This window comes from Erinaceus europaeus, chromosome 12, assembly GCF_950295315.1.
Source record: "Erinaceus europaeus chromosome 12, mEriEur2.1, whole genome shotgun sequence".
Taxonomy (NCBI): Eukaryota; Metazoa; Chordata; class Mammalia; order Eulipotyphla; family Erinaceidae; genus Erinaceus; species Erinaceus europaeus.
In genome coordinates, this window is record NC_080173.1 from 45,615,541 (window position 1) to 45,634,731 (window position 19,191).

The following is a 19,191-nucleotide window of genomic DNA, read 5'->3' on the forward strand; positions in this document are numbered from 1 at the left end:
AATATGCAATTCCTAGTTAGAGCAAAGTTCACCAGGTAGAGTGCATGCCTTGCCATCAGCACCACCCAGGTTCTATCCCTGGCACCACACAGGATCACTGTGGCAGCAGTAAATAGTTCCAGTGATGTGACATGGTGTCTCTCCCTCTCAGTCTACCTGAGTAAAAGCTGGGACTGGGGACGTAGCATAGTGGTTATGCAAAAAGACACTCATGCCTCAGGTACCAAAGGTCCTAGGTTGACAAAGATGAAGCACAGATGGAAAACCACAATAACCCACTGCAATCTGCAAGGCTGGCAAAGAATGGACATTCAATACATTTGTTAGATAATTTGATGAGAAAAAGAAAGGTGATATTGTAGGAACTAAGACTTCTGTTTCCTTCCCATAAAGTGATCATGACCAAAAATACAGCTGGTGTCCAATAAGTACTTATTATATGGACAATAACTAAGGAATCATGTTAGCAACCAGAAAGTATCATACCGGGAGTTGGGTGGTAGCGCAGCAGGTTAAGCGCACGTGGCGCAAAGCAGGAGGACTAGCCTAAGGATCCCGGTTCGGGCCTCCAGATCCCCACCTGCAGGGGAGTCACTTCACAGGCGGTGAAGCAGGTCTGCAGGTGTCTGTCTTTCTCTCCCCCTCTGTCTTCCCCCCCTCTCTCCATTTCTCTCTGTCCTATCCAACAATGACGACATCAATAACAACAACAATAACTACAACAACAATAAAAAACAAGGGCAACAAAAAGGAAATAAATAAATAAATATTTAAAAGAAAAGAAAAAGAAAGTACCATACCGAGTGCATTTACCTGCACTGTCTCATTTATTCTCACAGCTGATACTATTGTATTTCCCCTTTTTGGGAAAACAAAAAAAAAATACAGAGCAGAAGGCCAAGGAGGTAAGAGTTGCCAAGGACACATGACTGAGAACAAAAGTCTGAGGCACAGATGCCCCTCTATTAGCACTCCAGAGAAGGCAGCAGGTTTTTTTCTGAAGCTCTGCTTTAGCCTATCTTATAGGGGATGAATAATAAATTACAACACAGCACTCTGCACAGTAAAATGCCAGAGCTTCAGGAAAACAGCACGGCTGGGGCAGGGGGAAGATGCCCTCATCTGGGAAATTACTCATGCGACTGCGACTCCCTCTGCCAACTGAGAATGAAGATCCCCACTGGGGACTGAGAAAAGAAGAACAATGATTCAGAATAAAACCAAGCCCCTAAAGGGCCAGTCTGAAGCCTATACTGATAGCTCCCTTGAAGAGTTTTTGGACAGGGAGATTTGCTTCCATTCTGAAAGAAGAGAATTGGATCTGGAACTTAAAAGGGTTGAGGGAAGTTGATTTATCCACAGTTTGGCACTGATTAGATTTTTCCCATTTCCTTTTATAAAATACTTCTAACTGAAAATCTCTTACAATGAAATACACTGCTGATTATTATGGTTTAAAAAAAAAATGTGTGTTCACAGCAGACACACCAACTTGAGCCCAGACTTGTGGTGCAGTGGCTGTTATTACAGCCATTTGCATTCCACTAAAAGGGACTGGTTCCATGAAGTTCCTAAAGTATTAAAAAGGTTCATAAAACCGAGACTCATCTACTAAGGCCATAGAATTGAATTGTTCCACCAACCCATTCTAACAAGAGAGTGATTTCTACCTTAAGTGAGAGCACTGTGCTAGCTAAGTTGGTTCTCTGAATTTCTGGCACATTGGTGGTCAGCATTTCATCTCGGTAGGCACGTTCTGTGTACAGCCTGTAGCACTTCCCAGGGCCTGTTCTCCCAGCTCTGCCAGCTCGCTGCTTTGCCTGAGCCTAGAAGAGAGTAGGCATATAAAAGTAACACATTTGTTAAACGTTGCTTAACAGCTTTACTCAGGAAATCTGTTAAAAGGGGCGCACTCAGCAATCAGCAATTCCAGAAATGTTTTTATTTCATTTCCTTTAGGACCATTTCCAAGGCTATCAAAGCTCTTATCACCTTTCAAATATTCAGCATTTCAGCAAAGTTTGTTTGAAGCAAATAAAAGCAAAGCAAGGAGTACTGTAAAAGCCAGAGAAATAAACCTTCAAAATAGTGTGGCACAACATACAAGAGAAAGCATAAAAGGTGACAAAATACCACCCCAACAGATAAAATAAAAAATATAAGTGAACTAAATAAATTATGTTAATTATACCAGTGATAATTTGTATCCACTTTAAACTTTAAAAATTTATTAGTTTCAAAAAAGGGTGAGAAAGAAAGGTTCAGAAAAGGGGGAACATTGCTTCAGTATCTGCAGTGTTGGGGATCAAACCTTGGGCCTCACATGTGCTAGCCCAACCTTCTACTGCTCCACTCAGTCACCTTCCCACTGTGCAACCACTTTTTGCCACCAGGGCCTCAGAGCTACATGATTCCACAGTTCCTGGTAGACTTTTACAGTTTTTTCCCTCTAAGTTTCATGTAGAAAGAGATAAAGGGAAGGAGAGAGAGTAAAAGAAGGGAGAGACACCACTATATCATTCCACCATTCATGAAGTCTCTCCTTAGTACTGTGCATATGCTCCCATGTGGTACTAGGGGTTCAAACCCAGGTCTTCACACACAGAAAAGTGTGTGTGCTATGGTGGGTAAGCTGACTCCTGGCCACTCTACAGTCATTTTAAAAACCAGGTTTGAGCAAATGTGCACATGTATCCATAAGCTGGAGGAAAACATATACTTTAAAGTAAAAGTGCAAAATAGCATACAGTGACTCAATAAGTGCAGCAAGCAAACAGAAAGACCTAAAAAAGACACCATAGGAGGGTCGGGCGGTAGCACAGTGGGTTAAGCACACATGGCGCAAAGCGCAAGGATGGGCACGGTTTGAGCCCCCAGTCCTACCTGCAGGGGGGGTCGCCTCACAGGCAGTGAAGCAGGTCTGCAGGTGTCTATCTTTCTCTCCTCCTCTCTGTTTTCCCCTCCTCTCTCCATTTCTCTCTGTCCTATCCAACAACAATGACATCAATAACAATAATAACCACAACAACAATAAAACAACAAGGGCAACAAAAGGGGGGGAGAGAGACACCATAAAGTACTTAATTAAATATTTTCTACTTAGACCTAGATATCCTCTCTTCACCTACTCCCTATTTCACTTACCTCAATTACTCTAAGTCCAACTGTGTCAGATAAAGGAAGGACTATAAAAGCTGGATAAGGGTAAGAGACCGGCACACTTTAGTGATGGCCCTTTTGGTCACTACCAAGCCACACCATTATCCGGGGCCATAGTCAGGGAATCTTTGAATTCCCATAAAGATATGATGAGCCTAAACCTCTAAAAGATACTTCTCTCCACCATCACTGGTTATCTTCATCAGGAACATCATCATAAACTCTCTTGGGCCTCTGCAGGACTTTGCCCTCAATGTAGAACAACAGTGGTAGAAAATTGCCCCACTCTCCGAAGGGAGACGGGGCCAATATACTCTGCCACTGGAGGAAGGCTGATCCTGAAATGAGTGCAGCCTAGAATGTGCCGAGCTGTGACCATGGAATGTGAGCTCAGACTGACAGGGATGCAGAGGTTACTCAGACTCGTGTGTTAAATATGAATAGACATGGGCCTGAGAGCAGATCAATGGAGTTTACAGTTAATGGTATTTATATGCTTTCCCCAAATTTGGGGATTTCTCTCTGCCCTGATTCAGCTTTCTAGTCCTATTTCCAACTCTGACACCATCTCCCCAGACGATGCCATTGGTCCTCCTGCATGTGAGCTGTTGGGCTCAGTCAAAAATTAGTGAAGTCATGGGCCCCTTGGAATATACCTAAAATAGAATTCCTAGCTCCTTCCAACATGAAGACCCCAAATTTCATCTGCTATACTCTTCTTACCTTTAGGTTCCTGACTATTAAACAAATTGTTCTGCTTTATATCTTACTGTTTTTCAGCCACCAGGTTCCAGATGCTAGCATGATGCCAACCTGACTTCCCTGGACAGACAACCTCACCAATGTGTCCTGGAACCCCACCTCCCCAGAGCCTTACCCTACTAGGGAAAGATAGAAACAGGTTGGGGGTATGGATCGACCTGTCAATGCCCATGTCCACCAGAGAAGCAATTACAGTAGGCCTCCCACCTTCCGCACTCCATAAAGATCTTTTGTCCATACTCCCAGAGTGATAAATAGGGAAACTTCCAATGGAGGGGAAGGGATACAGAACTCTGGTGGTGGGAACTGTAACCCTCTTATACCACAGTCTTGTCAATTATTATGAAATCACTAATAAAAAATTATTTTTAAAAAATCAGGTTTGAGAGGCCAGCAAGATAGCTCACCTGCTAGCATGGCTGCCTTGCCATGAACAAACACCAAGTTTGAGACCCTATTCACTCACACAGGTAAAAAGCAAACAAGTTACAGACAATATAATATTCATTTTGTCTTAAAAAGAAAGAAAGAAAGAAAGAATCTTACAATATTAACTGGTAGACTTTTAGATGAGTTCTACTGGCTTTATCAACTAGTCTATATTAAACATGAAACAGTTTAATAGCAAGGAAAATTAACTACTAGAAGCAAAAAAAAAAATTAAAGTTAATATTAGTGGCCAGGAAAATGGTTCGGCTGGAGCTCAGGATCTGTAAGCCTGAGGATCCAGGTTTGAGCCCCAGTACTACATGCATCAGAGTGAGGCTCTGGCTTCTCTTTCTGTGTCCCTCAAGTGAACCCGTCTTGCTCCCCTTCTCTAACCACACACATGTACATATACATACATACATACATACATACATATAACTCATGCGACATAAATAATAATTAAAAAAACCCTTAAGTTTCTATTTGTGACCAGAGAGGGAGAGCTCAGGAGTAGAGCATAGAACTGTCATGCATGAAGTCCTAAATTCAATCTCCAGCACAGCATATACTACTCAAGATAGTCTAGTTCTCATTCTTTCTCTCTCAATAAAATAAATAAAATTTTATAGGGCTTACAAACTGCTATGCCAGATCCAAACCAAAGGATGGATTATGATAGGTTACTAACCATACAAAGCCAGGCAACAATTCTACACTGTAGAGAACTCTAAGGCATTTTATAAATGTCTCCCTCCAAATCAAGGAGAAGGACAAGAACTAATTTCTCCATCACTGTGAATTGCACACACTACTCACAGAAGTGGTACAGAGAACAAATCTTGCCTCTGTCAGTGTGTGTGTGTGTCTGTGTGTGTGCGCGCGCACGTGCGTGCGTATGACCTTAGGCAAGTTACTTAATCCCCCCATGTCTCAGCATCCTCATCTGTAAAATGAAGATTATAACAATATCTACCACAAAGGACTGGAGGGAATCCCAACGGATGTGAAATGCTTAGGACAGTATTAAGTACCCTCAAAGTATCTATGATCACCTACGTTTCAAAATAAAAATAGTTTTTTGTTTTAGATATGGGCAGAGAGGTAAAGAGAAAGTAAAAAAGACAACACCAAAACTTCCTTTCATGCAGTAGGGACTAGGCTCAAACCTGGGTCACACACAGAGCAAATCAGCACACTATCCAAGTGAGTTATTTCACCAGCCACTTTAGAGGTTGTTGTTGTTGTTGCTCCCTGCCCCGAAAGATTAGGAAATACATGACTGTAATCAAATAACTAAAGTACGAGGTGCAGAAGGGGGCACAGTGGGTAAGGCATGGACTCTCAAGCATGAGGTCACTGAGTTTGATCCCTGGCAGTGCATGCACCAGCATGATGCTCTGGTTCTCTATCTCCCTCCTCCTATTTCTCTCATTAATAAATAAAATTATTTAAAATTATTTAAAAATATTTTATATTTACTGGCTAAAGACAGAGAGAAATTGAGAGGGAAAGGGGAGACAGACAGACTACACCATTCATGAAGCTTTTCTCCTGCGGGTGGAGACTGGAGACTTGAACCTGGGACCTTGTACATAGTAACATATCCACTCAATCAGATATGCCACCGCTCACCCCCAGTAAATAAAATCTTAAAAAATGTCTATTAAAGAATAAAGAAAAAGTTGGAGAGATATCTCGGTGGGAGAACACAGGGTCTGTAAGCATGAGGTCCCATGCTCAATCTTGGTGATTCATTCAATGCCAAAATTGAATGGTGTTCTAATCTTCTCATATCTTTCCCTCTAGTAATTTTTTTAATTGTTTTAAGTTTATTACCACATATACTGTACATCATCCATTTTTAAATAAAATTTAGATTATATTACTCATACTATTTTGTACTCATCCTTTTCAAATAATAAACCAGTTATATGCTTACACCATTAAATATAGATGCACACCTCCATGCTAACACTACACAACATGCTATGGCATGAATATACTATATTTTATTAAGCTACTTCCTTTTTGGAGCTCATTTAGAATTTTTTCAGGTTGCCACTAATATAAACAATGCTTCAGTGAACATTCTTTTTTTAAAAAATATTTGTGTATTTATATATTCTCTTTTGTTGCCCTTGTTTTATTGTTGTTGTTACTGATGTCGTCGTTGTTGGACAGAACAGAGAGAAATGGAGGGGGAGGGAGACAGACAGGGGGAGAGAAAGATAGACACCTGCAGACCTGCTTCACCGCCTGTGAAGCGACTCCCCTGCAAGTGGGGAGCCAGGGTCCTTACGCCAGTCCTTGTGCTTTGGGTCACATGCGCTTAACCCGCTGTGCTACCACCCAACTCCCCTCAGTGAACATTCTTTTCCATTACCTTCAGCTATGTGATCAGTCATTTCTAACTTTTCTAGAACTGTGAGGCTAAAGAGATGAACTTTCTTTAAAAAAAAAAAATTAATAATTTTCTTATTGTTGGATAGGACAGACAGAAATGGAGAGAGGAGGGGAAGACAGAGAGGAGGAGAAAAAGACACCTGTAGACCTGCTTAACCCTTTGTGAAGTGACTCTCCTGCAGGTGGGGAGTCAGGGGCTCAAACCGGGATCCTTACCCGGTCCTTGCACTTCGCGCCATGTGCGCTTATCCCACTGTGCTACCACCAGACTCCCTGAACTTTCTTTTTTAACCACAGCACTGCTCAGCTCTGACTTACAGTGGTGCCAAGGGCCAAATCTGAGATTTCTGGTACCTCAGGCATAAGAGTCTGCTACAACTGATGGTACTATCTCCCTGCAGGTGGAGCACACATGTGCAAAAGTGCAAGCACGTGGCACAAAAGTGCACGTGGTGCAAAGCACAAGGACCTGCATAAAGATCCCAGTTTGAGCCCCTGGGTCCCCACCTGCAGGGGAGTGAGTCCCTTCACAGGCGGTGAGCAGGTCTGCAGGTGTCTCTCTCCCCCCTTCTTCCCCCCATCTTTCCATTTCTCTCTGTCCTATGTAACAACGACGACATCAATAACAACAATAACTACAACAATAAAAAACAAGGGGAACAAAAGGGAAAATAAATAAATAAATATATTTTTTAAAAGAAAATAGAATAAACGATTAGGCTGGGAAAGTGGCTCAGAGATATAATGTATATGTGAGACCCTGAGTTCAATCTCTGGCTCCACAAAAAAATAAAATCATAATAATAGCAGTAATAATAATAATAATAATAATAATAATAATAATAATAATAATAATAGATGTTCTGGGGCCAGAAGACAGAGCAAAGACTTTATTATGCACAAGGAGCTGGATTCAAGCCCTTTGCCCCATTTACGAGCATCACACACTGAGGAAGCATCATGAGCACTGGATTGGAGCTGTGGTATCTTTCCTGCTCTCCCCCTCCCCCCTTCTGAGACTGAAAGGAAAAAAAACATAGTGCTTGCTGGAAGCAGTAAAGCTACATGGGTGCAAATGCCCAGCGGGACAAATAAAATTAAATAAGGGGCTAGGGAGATAGTAAATGGCTTTGTAAAATACTGTCATTATGCCTGAGGCACTGAAGTATCAGGTTCAACCCCCTGCACCACCATATATTAGAGGTGAGCAGTGCCCTGATTAAAAAAGAGAAGGAAAAGAGAAAATGATAAAGAAAACCTCTAAATGAATGACTAAGCTATTATTTTCAAATATGATTTAAACAACAGAATTAGGGTCAGAGAGACAGCTCACCAGGTAAGGCACATGCCTACAATGAACATGGCCCAGGTTTGATTCCCAGCATAAGAGATGCTATAGTACTGGGAAAAAAAGCTGATACTTGTATCTCGCCCTCTGTCTCTCTCATGCTTTGTTTATTTGAGTGAAAAAGCAGACTAAAGGCATGAAAATACACATCTGAAGGCTCTAGATCTGTTAAAGAAAAAAATCACCTCCTGAATTATTGCTAGATATCTATGTGTTCTTGTGGTCCAGGAGGTGGCGCAGTAGATAAAGCATCGGACTCTCAAGCTCAAGCATGAGGTCCTGAGTTCAATCCCCAGCAGCACATGTACCAGAGTGATGTCTGATTCTTTCTCTCTCTCCTATCTTTCTCATTAATAAATAAATAAATTATTTTTTTTAAATGTATTCTTACCACTTAGATAATCCAAGATGCTAGGATCAAAACTTATAAATTCAAGCACAAGATCTCCCTTATCTTACAAAAATGCCCAATATCTTAAAAGTATCTTTAAAAAGGGGGTCAGGTGGTAGCACAGTGGGTTAAGCGCACATGGCCCAAAGCACAAGGACTGGCATAAGGATCCCGGTTGGAGCCCCTGGCTCTCCACCTGCAGGGGGGTCGCTTCACAAGAGTTCTACAGGTGTCTATCTTTCTCTCCCCGTCTTCCCCTGCTCTCTCGATTTCTCTGTCCTATCCAACAATGACAGCAACAACAACAATAGTAACCACAAAAATAAAACAACAAGGGCAACAAAAGGGGGAAAAATAGCCTCCAGGAGCAATGGATTCGTGGTGCAGGCACCGAACCCCAACAATAAGGCAAAAAAAAAAATTATCTTAAAAAATAATAAAGTTCAAGTGCTGGGTGGTAGCAGAGTGGGTCTAACCACACATGGCGCAAAGCACAAGGACCAGTGGAAAGACCCTGGTTTGAGTCCCCGGCTTCCCACCTGCAGGGGGCTCACTTCACAAATGGTGAAGCAGGTCTGCAGGTGTCTGTCTTTCTCTCCCCCTCCTCTCTCGATTTCTCTCTGTCCTATCCAACAACAGCAGCAGCAAAAACAACTATAACAGTAACAACAGTAACAGCAACAAAATGGAAAAAACAGCCTCCAGGAACAGTGGATTCGTAGTGCAGGCACCGAGTCCCAGCGATAACCCTGGAGGCATAATAATAATAATAATAATGTTAAAAATACAAAGATATTAAAAAAAAAAACTTAGTTGTTGTGGTCTGGGGAATAGCTCAACAGGTGGAGCCTGCATGCCTAAGGTTCCTGGTTCTATCCCTGACACCACATATGCTCTGGGTACTTCTCCCTGTCATGTGAAACACTCCACTCTCTTATTCACATGTAACAGATAAAATAAATCTTTTAAAAAAAACTTCAAAAGAACCCTAGCCATGGTTTTCAGGAAAGCCACTAGTAGATGCTGCCACACCTGAGAAATAGGAGTCACCACCAGCTGATCGATTCCTGTCTTGGAATTGTAAACTTTCTGCTTCACAAATCCAGGGTCCACCACATAGTAGATGCCATCAATGGTCAACGATGTCTCTGCAATGTTGGTGGCAATAACAACCTGCAGACAAGAGGAGCACAGTAGGTTCAGCTTCTCAGATTCAGCCCTAAGGTGTGAACTGGAACTTTTGAACTCAAACACATCCCTAAGGGAGTGTGGTTCTCTCCCTCCATAGACCATCTGATAGTTCTTAGTCTCTGGTTTTCCTTAAAAGGAGGTGCTGTTATCATAAGGCCTAGGTCGGGGAGGGTTGGTGCTTGAGAAGGAAGTGGAATAGGGAAGAGCCGAGGCCAACTGAAGCCGCATCACTTGGCATGATAGCCACACATGTCATTTTCTAGACCCAGCGCTGATTACTACAAGTTTGATTTTCTAGTGTCCTGGGAAAGCAGACAGTTCCTGCCAACACAGGTGCCCGTGCAAAGCGAGACTTTTCCTCTCCCAGGAGGACAACTGTTTATGTATGTGGAACAAGATATATATATATATATATATTTTTTCTGATTATAAAATAAAGCACAAGGCAACAAAGGAATTTCAGTTTGTGTGTATGCGGCAATATATAAGATCTAGAAGATTATTGGTCTCAGCTAGGCACTGCCACCATTCTACCCAGAGGTTCACCTAGTGAAAACACAAATGCCTAGAAAACTCATTGCTACGAGGTACCACGACACCTCATATCTTACCAACTGTGCACAAAGCAGATGCCTGCCACAGAGGCGCAGAAGCCCTGCTTAGAAAAAAGTCCAACCATCAAAAGTAGAAAAGAGGAAGAATCACCATCTTCTCCCCAAAAAACCTGCTCCCCCCCTTTTTTTTAAGTTGGGCAGACAGACATTGTGAGAAGGAGAAACAGAGAAAGTAAAACACCTGCAACACTGATTCACCACTCGTGACACTTCACCCGTGCAGATGGGGACTAGGGGCTTCAACCCTGGACCTTGCACATTAGAATGTATGCTCTCTGCCAGCTGTGCCACCACATACCCCTTACCAAATCCTCTTCTTCTATGTTTCTCTCTTTAACACTATCTTCTATCCAGCTGCCCAAGCCAGAACTCCCCGCACCAGCCCTTCTCCCCTACACCTTCAGGCACCCCTATGTCTAGTCCATTCTTTGAGTCCACCTGTCTTCTATTCCTAGATATATACTCAAGGGAAATGGAAACATGTCTATACAAAACCTTGTAAATAATTGTTCATCACAGCTTTAGTCATAATTGCTAAAATGTGGAAACAACCAGATGTCCATTAAATTATGATAAAATTGGATTAAAAAATGTGGTATAAAAGTGTTGTATAGATCCAGTCTGGATAGAAACATATACTAAAAGGGAATATTCTTCAGCAATAAAAATAAAAAGAAATGTAGTACTTGTACATGCTACATGGCTGAACCTTGAAAATATGCTAAATGAAATATCAGTCACCAAAGACAACATACAGTTAGTTGACTGATAGCAACACTGAGCCACAGTAATACACAATTCCACTGGCCCCACGTCAACCTTTTTTCCCCCAGAGACAAAGAGAAACAGAAAGGAAGAGACACTGAAGCACATGGAGTTTCCTCCAGTGCCTAGTGCTCCCATGTGGTTCCAGAGCTTGAACTCAGGGCTTTGTGCATGGTAAGATGTGCCCTGGATTTGGAGCATTATCTTCTGGCCCCAACTATCCCATTTATGTGAAATATCCAGAATAGGCAAATCCATAGAGACAAGAAGGAGATTAGTGGTTTCCAGAAATTGAGCAGAGAGGTAAATGGGGAGATGACTGTTAAAACATGCAGGATTTTTTTAGAGGATGGTGAAATTATTCTGAAAACTATAGTGACAGATTAATCATCAATAACAATAATGTTTACAGTTCAGTGAATATGTTAAAAGCCAACAAGTTGAATGCTTTAAGGAAGCTTAGTGATATGAAAATGGTATTTCAATAAATATGTTATTTAAAGAACTAATTTGTCTCCTTTTCCATTGTCTCAGGCACGAGTGGCAGTTACTATGCAGCTCCCTGAATGGCCACACTCTCACCTACAGGCTGTTCTGTCTACTCAATGTGTGTGCCCTCAGGGTGGCTCTGTGGCACAATGGATAGCGCATAAGACTTCTAGTGACAAAAAGAATGAGTGCTCTCATTTTTTTTTTAAAGGTAAACTTCTTTTTCTTAAAAAAAAAAAAAAAAAAAAAAAAGATTTTACTTATTTATTAGAAAAATAGAGAAAGAACCAGACAGCATTCTGGTACATATGCTGCCAGGGACTGACCACAGGACCTCATGCTTGAGAGTTCAATGCTTTATCCACTGTGCCACCTCCTGGGCCACTTTTTTTTTCTTTTTTGCATAACCATTATGCTAGTTGCCCTGTCTTTTTTTTAAACCAGAGAACTGATCAGCTCTGGTTTATGGTGGTATGGGGAATTGAAGCTGAGACTTCAGAGACTCAGGCATGAAAGTCTGTTAGCATAACCATTATGCTATCCCCCCATGTGTTCCTGAGGACTAACTTGTATCCTAACTTCCTCTGTGGTTACTGGATAAGGACTCTCCCTCTAGGTATCCAGAGTACTAGCAGCACTGTATATTTGATGTCTTGCTTCCAATAGGTGCCCCAATGGAGCAAAAGAGGTTAAGGCCAATCCTTAGACTGCAGCCCCCAAAGCCTGCTCAAAAATATTGAGCAAATGATGAAAAGGAGCAGAGGTCATAAGACATACACACACACACACACACACAGCCATACATACAGATTCATTTTTTTAAAACACACACACACAGACATACATACACAGATTCATTGTTTTAAGACACACACACAGCCATACATACACAGATTCATTGTTTCTGGCCTACTTTTTCACTCACAGAGATAAAAGAAAAAACACCACAGTACCAGGGTGTCCCCTAGTGTCATGGCACTCCCATCCACTGAGTTCTTTCTCAGACCCATAAATAAGACCCTTATTCTTTAAGAAACTGGTTAGACTATTCTCTAAAATATAACAAATAAGGCATTCACCCTTACAGAATCCCTATTTGGGTCAAAACTACTTATCACCACATGATTTCAGAGCACACAGAAGTGACATTTCTGCCCAGCATTACCTTTCTACTGCCAGGGGGTGCTGGGTCAAAGATTCTGGTCTGCATCTCACTGGGAAGAGCAGAGTACACTGGGAGGATGATCAACTCTGGAACATCAGGTCCAAGGGATTTCATTCGTTCGTATAGAATCTCGCAAGCAGTATCGATCTCTTCTTGACCAGTAAGAAATACCAGGATATCACCTGGGAAGAAAACAGGAGTATTCACTGATTTCCTGTGTATGTGCTATGGAAAGGCCATGGTGACCTAAAATAACTCCCAATGACTGTAAAGCACACTCACGTTCTGACCTCTAATAAATCAAGGTCTTCAGCTATCTGCTATTGTTGATCTCTTTACCAGAGCACTGCTCAGCTCTGGCTTATGGTGGTACTGCGATTGAACCTGGGACCTTTGATGCTTTAGGCATGAAAGTCTTTTTGTATAACCATTATACTATCTCCCCAGCCCAACTAATGTTTTTTAATTCTGTTAGTTTCTTTATTTAATTTTTTTTACTATTATACTATCTCCCCAGCCCAATGTTTTTTAATTGTTAGTTTATTTAATTTTTTTTTTTACTATATTTATTGGATAGAGATAGTCAGAAATTGAAAGGATAGGGGTGACAGAGAGAGACAGACACCTGCAACACTGTTTCACCACTCGCAAAGCTTTCCCCCTGCAGGTGGGGACCAGGGGCTCGAACCTGGATCCTTGTGTACTGTCACATGTGTGCTCAACCAGGTGCGCCACTGCACTAACCCCCTGCTTATTTCCTCTTAATTTGTGTCTACATTTAAGCAGGTACATTCAAGTCCTCCATACCATCATTTACATGCAAGCCTAAGAGCACAGGACAACCAACACTTAAAAGATGAGCAAAAAAGGTACTTCATCAGGACACTATTCTAAGAAAAGAAGAAAAAAAAAAAAAACCACAACTTTGTCCCCCTACCTGGTGGTTCTGTTAAATGGATCTGCATGACGGTGATCAAACTGGCATCCAGATAATCTGTCTCTGGTTCCTTTGTGTACAATATTTCCACTGGATATGTCCGACCCGGAATAGTGAAGATAGGAGCTTCATAGAAGTACTGAGAAAATTTAACTGCATCCAACGTGGCTGAGGTAACAATCAGTTTCATGTCCTGCCGTTTCTGAACTGTCTAAAATGAAAGGAAGTGGCTTACTTAAAAAGGACTTCCCCAAAAAGTGCAGGTACACAAACCCAAATAGGCAGAAGAGTGACCAAAGAAAACCCTGTTACCTTTTTCAACAACCCAAAGAGCACATCAGTGTGAATTGTTCTCTCGTGTGCCTCGTCCAACATAATAATTGCATACTGAGTGAGGTCTGGGTCAATCAGGCATTCTCGGAGCAGCATCCCATCTGTCATGTACTTGATGACTGTCTCAGGGCTGGTGCAGTCCTCAAATCGAATAGTGTAGCCCACCTAGAACAGAACAAAAACTGAAAACTGTAGACACAAACTTCCTTTTCACAACCAACAGGCACCAGATTTCAGTTCATGCTGTTACCTGAAATAACAGGTAAGCATTTGCTTTGGTTATGGGTGCACTGACTCTTACAGAGAGGTATGGTGCTACATTCCTATGGTTTTACAACATTGGAAATCAATGGCAAATCACTAAAACCTGATTCAAAAAAAAGAATTTGAACAAGTCATACAATGATTTCCTCGTCGTAAAATCTGCCTTGGACCTGACCCCTAAGAGATCAATAATGATAAAGAAAATACTGCTCCCTCAGGAGAAAGCTGAAAAAATGTTATACTAGTCCCATCTTAAGACAGAGAATCTGGGCCTTTATACTTTTCTTCTGGCATTTCCAAAGCAGTTTCATAACCCACTTACCTCTTGTCCTAGGCAACAGCCAAACTCTTCTGACACTCTTTTAGCCACCGACATGGCTGCCACTCTTCTAGGCTGGGTACATCCAATCTTGCCTCTAGAAGTATAGCCCGCCTCTGCCAGGTACTGAGTGATCTGAGTTGTCTTTCCAGACCCCGTCTCTCCAATAACAATCAGGATTTGATTGTCATGGACAGCCTTCAAGTAATAATATGTAAATAGTCATTAAAACTTGCCACACATCCAAACACAACCATCCAAGAAGACTGTGTATACCTATGTTCATAGCCAAAACCTGGAAGCAACCCAGATGTCCAACAACAGATGAGTGGCTAAGCAAGCTGTGTACTACTCAGCTATTTAAAATGGCGACCTCACCGTTTTCAGCCCATCGTGATGGAGCTTGAAGAAATCATGTTAAATAAAATAACTCAGAAACAGAAGGATGAATATGGGATGATCTTACTCACAGGCAGAAGTTGAAAAACAAGATCAGAAGAGAAAACACTAAGCAAAACTTGGAATAGAGTTGGTGTATTGCGCTAAAGTAAAAGTCTCTGGGATGAGTGGGTAGGGGAAGGATTCAGGTCCTGGAACATGATGGCAGAGGATCTAGTGAGGGTTGAACTGTTATGTGGAAAACTGGGAAATGTTATACGTGTACAAACTATTATATTTTACTGTCAACTGTAAAACATTAATCCCCCAATAAAAAAATAAATTTAAAAACTTGCCACACATTACTCTGCAGTAAAATAATTAATACTCATTTTAACACTAACGGGGGGGGGAGGTGGCGCACAATAAGTAGGCTTTACATGTTCATTTGCTATGGGTGATGATGTTTTTCTTATGTTAACTACGTGTAGAGAACTGAAAGCTTTAGGGACCAAAATAGTAGAGTACATGCTTCATATGTGAGACCCTGAGTTCAATCCCCAGTAAAACACACACTACATGCACACATATCACTTTATATATATGAGTATTCTTTTTCTAACTGACACAGTTTTTTTAAATTTTTTAAATTTTATTGTTATTGTTATTTTTGTTGTTATTGATGTCGTCATTAGATAGGACAGAGAGAAATGGAGAGAGGAGAGGAAGACAGAGAGGGGGAGAGAAAGACACCTGCAGTCCAGCTTCACCCACCACCTGTGAAGCGACTCCCCTGCAGGTGGAGAGCTGGGAGCTCGAACCGGGATCCTTACTCCGGTCCTTGCACTTCATGCCATGTGCGCTTAACCCACTGCGCTACCGCTGAACTCCCACTGACACAGTTTTTTAAAAATATTTTTATTCTTTTTTAAAGTTTATTTATCTCATGAAACACAAAGACAAACAGAAATGAGAGCAGTACTTCGGCGTATGCAGTACAAGACCAAATGTTCTGCTTCTTTGTACTCCTTTTGGAAAAGTTACTTCAAATACGCACACACCTGTCAAGCTAATTTCAATTTCAAAATGTTTTAGAGAAACATTCACACTTACACATATAAACACTGATACATCATACAATGGGTTTCTTACCTGGACCAGCTGTTCCTTCAGCTTATAGATAGGCAAGCTCTCTCTCTGCTCAATGATTGACATCTGGGTCTTTTTTCCATAAGAAGCTTTGTTGCCCCCAAAGGCATGCTTCTTCCACTCAGGAATGTCATTGGGCATCATCCCAATACCTCTCATGTTGGCAGCAATTTGCCTGCCTTCCGCTAGGAAGGAAAATAGGAAAGTTAGTATTGCGCTCAAGTTACCTCACTGCCCCCTTCTGCACATTCAACAAGTCATATTTCTCAGATACCTCTCTCCTAGCTGCTACCTCCATTCTCAAATTACCATCCTTTATCGTCTGAACTATTATAAAAGCCTCCTAATTCATCTCAGTGTGCCCACTCTTTAAATAAAGCATTTATTTTATGAGAGAGAAAATAAGAGCATCTCTCTAGCATGTGGTGCCAGGGATCAATCAAACCCAGGGTTTCATACTAGCAAGTCTTGTGCTCCACCAATTCCAGTCCAATCTATTCTGCAACAACATCCTTTGGAAATGCAATTCTGATCATGCCACTCCCTCTGCTTAGAACTTCAACATTTCCCAGTACACTTAGAACTGATTCCCAATGCCTATTACCCACGAAGTCCTGGTCTGTAAACCACATGCCCCACCATTAGACCTGCTGCCCTGCGCTCCAGCCACACATACCTCTTAAGTCTTCCTTCCCACCACAGGCTCTTCCTCAGCCACAAACACAGTCCCCAGTCCATACCTCATACCTCTGTGACCGACTAAGGCCCATTCACTGGGCTCCAACTTTCCTAGTGAAGTGACTCAACATAGCCAGCTATACTACACTGCACCCTTCATTATTTAACTAGGTATTTGGTAATTATTTTATTAATATCCATCTTCCTCACTAAGCTGGAAGCCTCACAGAGCAGTGATCATGTCTAGTTCTTAACTATTTCTACAGTTGCCTAATAGAAATAAGTATTTATGACTGTATCTAGAAGCTAAAATTTACAACGGTTCATATGAAGAAGACAAATTTCAAAATTGTATTAGCTTTATAATTAAAAAAAAAAGTTAAGTAATTCAGAATAAAAAGTCAGCCAGACTACTGATGTGACTAAGGCTGCTTTCATTTTAGAATAAAACATCTAAGGGGGGGGGGGGGCGCGGTGGTCGCTCACCCAGTACAACACACATTACCATGCATGAGGACCCAGTACCCATCAGTGCACCAGGCCCCAGTAATAATCCTGATGGAGAAAAAAAAAAAAAAAAGACTCCATCCAAAAACTGGGAGAGGACATGAACAGAATATTCACCATAGAAGATATCAAAAAGGCCGACAAACATGAAAAAATGCTCCAAGTCATTGATTGTCAGAGAAATACAAATAAAGACAACAATGAGATACCATTTCACTCCTGTGAGAATGTCATACACCAGAAGAGATAGCAGCAACAAATGCTGGAGAGGTTGTGGGGAAAAAGGAACCCTCCTACACTGCAGGTGGGAATGTAAATTGATCCAACCCTTGTGGAGAGCAGTCTGGAGAACTCTCAGAAATGGACCTACCCTATGACCCTACAATTCTTCTCCCGGGGATATACCCCAAGGAACCAAACACACCCATCCAAAAAGACTTGTATATATCTATGTTCATAGCAACACAATTTTTTTCTTATTTTATTTTTTTTACTATACTTATTATTTTCCCTTTTGTTGACCTTATTGTTTTTATTGTTGCTGTTGTTACTGATGTTGTCGTCGTTGGATAGGACAGAGAGAAATGGAGAGAGGAGGGGAAGACAGAGAGGGGGAGAGAAAGATAGACACTTGCAGATCTGCTTCACTGCCTGTGAAGTGACTCCCCTGCGGGTGGGGAACCGGGGGCTCGAACCGGGATCCTTATATCAGTCCTTGCACTTTGTACCACATGTACTTAACCGCTGTGCTACCACCTGACTCCCAGCAGCACAATTTTTAATGCCAAAACCTGGAAGCAACCCAGGTGTCCAACAACAGATGAGTGGTTGAGCAAGTAGTGGTACATATACACAATGGAATACTACTCAGCTGTTAAAAATTGTGATTTTACTATTTTTAGCCCATCTTGGATGGAGCTTGAAGGAATCATGTTAAGTGAGCTAAGTCAGAAACAGAAGGATTAATAATCCTTCTCTCACAGACAGAAGTTGAAAAACAGGATCAGAAGAGAAAATACAAAGCAGAACTTGGAATGGAGTTGGTGTATTGCACTAAAGTAAGTCTCTGGGGTGGATGGGCAGGGGAAGGCTTCAGGTCCTGGAACATGATGACAGAGGACCTAATGGGAGTTGTATTGTTATGTGGAAAACTGGGAAAAGTTATGCATGAACAACCTACTGTATTTACTGTCAACTATTAATCCCTCAATAAAGACATAGAATAAAAAAAAAAAAAGAGTGGTGATGTACCTGGTTAAGTGTACACACTACAGTGCTCAAGGACCCAGGTTCAAGCCCCTCGTCCTCACCTATAGGGGGCAAGCTTCACAAGTGGTGGTAAAGTAGAGCTGCAGGTCTCTCTCTCTTTCCCCCTCCCCTCCTCTGCCTCCCCCTCCCTTCTCAGTTTCTCTGTCTACATCCAAAAAACAAGAACAAACAAACAAAATACCCAGGTAAAACTCAAAAACAATTCCTTGTATGTGAGAGGGCCTGGTTCAGTACCCTCACCAAATATGAAAGCCCTCCCCCTCCCCCCCTCACTTTCTCTCATAAAATAAATCTTTAAAAGATAAAATGCTCAAACTAAAGGGTAAAAGCAGTCACCAAGCCAAGGTAAATCCAAAGCATGTTTTGGCAACACCACCTCCTTATGTACTTAAAGGTTCAGATTTTTTTTTTCTTTCTAAGATCCACACACATTACCACCTCCCTCACACAAGCCTACCATCAGGCAGAGGATCAACCCAGTGTTTGTTGAGTCCCATGGGAATAGAATCCATCTCAGCTTCCCGCTGGGCCTGCTTGAGTTCTCTCCTTTCTTTGGCCAAAGCACTCTGCATCATTGCTGCTTGTGAGAGGGAGCCATCGGGGTTCTAAAGCAAACAAAGGAAACAGTAGAAATGGGATTG

General features: G+C 41.7%; 1 protein-coding gene across 1 annotated transcript in view; it reads right to left on the minus strand.

Annotated features, from left to right (window-relative positions):
- The window catches only part of DHX8 (DEAH-box helicase 8), a 42,259-nt gene that overhangs the window by 8,271 nt on the left and 14,797 nt on the right, over positions 1-19,191 (minus strand). Inside the window, exons 11-18 of the mRNA XM_007531850.3 lie at positions 19,008-19,155; positions 16,100-16,281; positions 14,573-14,767; positions 13,966-14,151; positions 13,654-13,864; positions 12,717-12,898; positions 9,525-9,665; positions 1,671-1,826 (exon numbers count right to left, since the gene is read on the minus strand). Of these exons, the coding sequence (XP_007531912.1) occupies positions 1,671-1,826; positions 9,525-9,665; positions 12,717-12,898; positions 13,654-13,864; positions 13,966-14,151; positions 14,573-14,767; positions 16,100-16,281; positions 19,008-19,155 (1,401 nt within the window). The remainder of the gene's footprint in view (positions 1-1,670; positions 1,827-9,524; positions 9,666-12,716; positions 12,899-13,653; positions 13,865-13,965; positions 14,152-14,572; positions 14,768-16,099; positions 16,282-19,007; positions 19,156-19,191) is intronic.